This window comes from Cebus imitator, unplaced genomic scaffold (assembly GCF_001604975.1).
Source record: "Cebus imitator isolate Cc_AM_T3 unplaced genomic scaffold, Cebus_imitator-1.0 Scaffold258, whole genome shotgun sequence".
In the NCBI taxonomy this organism is placed as follows: Eukaryota; Metazoa; Chordata; class Mammalia; order Primates; family Cebidae; genus Cebus; species Cebus imitator.
In genome coordinates, this window is record NW_016107573.1 from 3,101,961 (window position 1) to 3,105,180 (window position 3,220).

General features: G+C 45.6%; 1 protein-coding gene across 6 annotated transcripts in view; it reads left to right on the forward strand.

The window, feature by feature from the left end:
• The window catches only part of THOC5 (THO complex 5), a 42,796-nt gene that overhangs the window by 20,674 nt on the left and 18,902 nt on the right, over positions 1-3,220 (forward strand). For all 6 annotated transcript variants that reach the window (XM_017499665.2, XM_017499666.2, XM_017499668.2 and 3 more), the window contains 3 exons: positions 1,594-1,671; positions 2,292-2,332; positions 2,578-2,677. In XM_017499665.2, coding sequence (XP_017355154.1) covers positions 1,594-1,671; positions 2,292-2,332; positions 2,578-2,677 — 219 coding nt within the window. The remainder of the gene's footprint in view (positions 1-1,593; positions 1,672-2,291; positions 2,333-2,577; positions 2,678-3,220) is intronic.

Genomic DNA, 3,220 nt, shown 5'->3' on the forward strand with positions numbered 1-3,220 from the left:
TTTTTTTTTCCCCGGAGATGGAGTCTTGCTCTGTCGCCCAGGCTGGAGTGCAGTGGCACACTCTCAGCTCATTGCAATCTCTGCCTCCTGGATTCAAGCATTCTCCCTGCCTCAGCCTCCCATATAGCTGGGATGACAGGCGCCCACCACCATGCCAGGCTAATTTTTGTATATTTAGTAGAGATGGAGTATCACCATGTTGCCCAGGGTGGTCTCAAACTCCTGACCTCAGGTAATCCATCCATCTTTCCTCCCAAAGTGCTGGGATAACAGGTGTGAGCCACCATGCCTGGCCTAAACATTAACTTTTAATAATTTAATAATTAAAATTATAAGCATCAGCTTATTCAGTCCGAACCACTAATAGGACAGCTACTATTTTTCTTTCTTTTTTTTTTTTCATTTTTTGAGGTGGAGTATCACTCTTATTGCCCAGGCTGGAGTGCAGTGGCACGATCTCAGCCCACTGCAACCTCTACCTCCCACGTTCAAGCAATTCTCCTGCCTCAGCCTTCCGAGTAGCTGGGACTATAGGCGCATGCCACCACACTCAGCTAATTTTTTGTATTTTTAGTAGAAACGGGTTTCACCGTATTTGCCAGGCTGGTCTCAAACTCCTGACCTTGTGATCCGTCCGCTGCGGCCTCCCAAAGTGCTGGGATTACAGGTGTGTGGTACCACGCCCAGCCATTTTTCTTTTTTGAGACGGAGTATCACTCTGTTGCCCAGGCTACAGTACAGTGACGCGATCTCAGCTTATCGTAACCTGCACCTGCTGGATTCAGGCGATTCTTCTGTCTCAGTCTCCTGAGTAGCTGGGATTACAGGCTTGTGCCGCCATACCTGGCTAATTATTTTTATTTTTAGTAGAGATGAGGTTGGCCAGGCTGGTCTGGAACTCCTGACCTCAAGTGACCCAACCACTCTCGTCCTCCCAAACTGCTGGGATTACAGGTGTGAGCCACCACGCCTGGCAGTTACTGTTTTTCAAGTCCCAATTTCATACATACATAAACTCAGGCTCAGACAGTGACATACCTTTCCAGGTCATGTGTTTGGGAATTGGTTAGGCAGGGACTCAGGTCTGGGACTGGACTGCAAGATTCAAATTCCTATTCACTGTCCTACTGCCTCCCAGTTTAGTGAGACAATGACAGCCATGTGCTTGGCATAGTGTAGAATAGAGAATAAGCACTTAGGTGGGAGCCATTGTTTCTGGGATGTGGACAGGCATGGATTTCTGGGTGGGAACCTCTAAGACAATTGGCAGAGGACTTCCATTCAACTTTAGGCCCTCAGTTTGAATTTCTGTGCTTTGGTGTGCACCAAAAGAGAGACATTCCCTGCTAGTCTCAGGTGATGCTGGTTTAAGAATTTGTACTTAAGTTATTTGTTCTTGGTAAGTGACGGAAAAAAAGACTTCAGTGTCCCACCTTGTTTCTCTTCATCTGGAGCAAAGACTTTTGCCCTTCCACCCTTAGTCAGCAAGGAGCTGGGGCAGAAGTGAGAGAAATGCAGCCCAGAGTTGGCCTGCTTGTGCCGCTTAGCACCTTTCCTCAGCAGCTTTCCTACCCGACTTCTTCTTGCCCCCAGATAAGACGTTATCTGTGGCAATTGAAGGCAGTGTGGACGAAGCCAAGGCTCTGTTCAAGCCTCCAGAGGACTCCCAAGGTAATGCGGTGGTTTGGATGCCTCCTCCAGGAACACCAAGGCACCATCCAAGGGCAGGCCTGGTCTTTGGAGAACTAGCTGGACTGGTTCTGTGTAGCAGGAAGCTTGACTTGAATGTCTTAGCACCCTGGGGTAGGCAGGAAAGAGAGCTTACTTCCTGGAGTCACAAGGTGCAGCCTGTGGGTTTCAGCTCTGCCACTCACTAGCTGACTGACCCCACGAAGGTATTTAACATTTCAGAGCCTCAGCTTATTCATCTGTGAAAACCGTTATTTATTATATATTTAAATATATGTATAAAAATATATTTATTATATATTATATATATATTACCATTATTTATGTTACTGTTATTACCACCACCATCACAAGGAGGGGGCTTGTATTCCATTTAAATGACATCAAAAAGCCCTTTGGAAAAAACGGGCTGTAGGTCATTCTTCTTTTTTCTTTTTTCATCACCATGTTTTCTATACTGAATAAGAAGCAGCAAGTTAATTTATTATTTATTATAGAGAAATTCATTTATAAAAGACAGAGTCAGGGCCCGGTGGGTTGGAGTGCTTTAGGGAGCATTTGGAGCCTTCTCACCTCTAGCTGCCTTCTCTCTGTGGCTGCAGATGACGAGAGTGACTCAGATGCTGAGGAGGAGCAGACCACGGTGAGAACCATTTCCTCTTGTGGGGGCATCGAGCAGCTGCATGTACTGGAGCATGCCTGTTTGCAGGTGCCATCCTCCCTAGAAGCAGAAGAAAGAGGTTTGAAAGAAAGGACTGCTGGGAGGGGAGTCTGGCAAGCCAGCTAGCTGAAGCAGCAGGTGCCAGGCAGTAGGGCTGAGGCCCTGGCTGTTGGGAGTGGGAAGGGGAGATTCGTATGCTCATCAACTTGGCACTTCCCTTTGTCCAGAAACGCCGGAGACCCACGCTGGGGGTTCAGTTGGATGACAAACGCAAGGAGATGCTGAAGAGGCACCCACTGTCCGTCATGCTTGACCTAAAGTGCAAAGGTCTGGCTGCACTCACCTTGTTTAGGGGATCTGGAGCACCTAAGAGTTCACCCAGCTGCAGGTGCAGAGGGTTCCGGGAGCCAGACGCCTATTGGCCCAACAAAGGATTCCCATTTCCTATTGCTTTGTATGGAATTTGTTTCTTTTTGTTGTTAAGTCATAACCATAACAACGTAGCAACAAAAGTCCAGTCACATAAGGGGGAAGTTTAAGAAAACTACAACTCTTTCTGAATCTAACAAGTCAGATATCTAGAACAAGTTACAAAAGTATACAGGTTTTGAGTAATAAGACCAACCTGTTTAATTTAATAAATATAAGTAGAACTTTGTATTCTCCAGAGTATATGTTTTGAAGTTCGTTTGTATGAAGAAGTACCACATAATAAAATGTTCTAGCGGTGTAAGAGCTAACAGTAAAATTTAAGTTCCTCTCTCACCCCAGGTTCCTAGATACTTGTTCTACATCTGACCTCCAAGGGCAATTATTATTATAGACTTCTTATGTATTTTCTTTCTTTCTTTTTTTTTTTTTTTTTTTTTT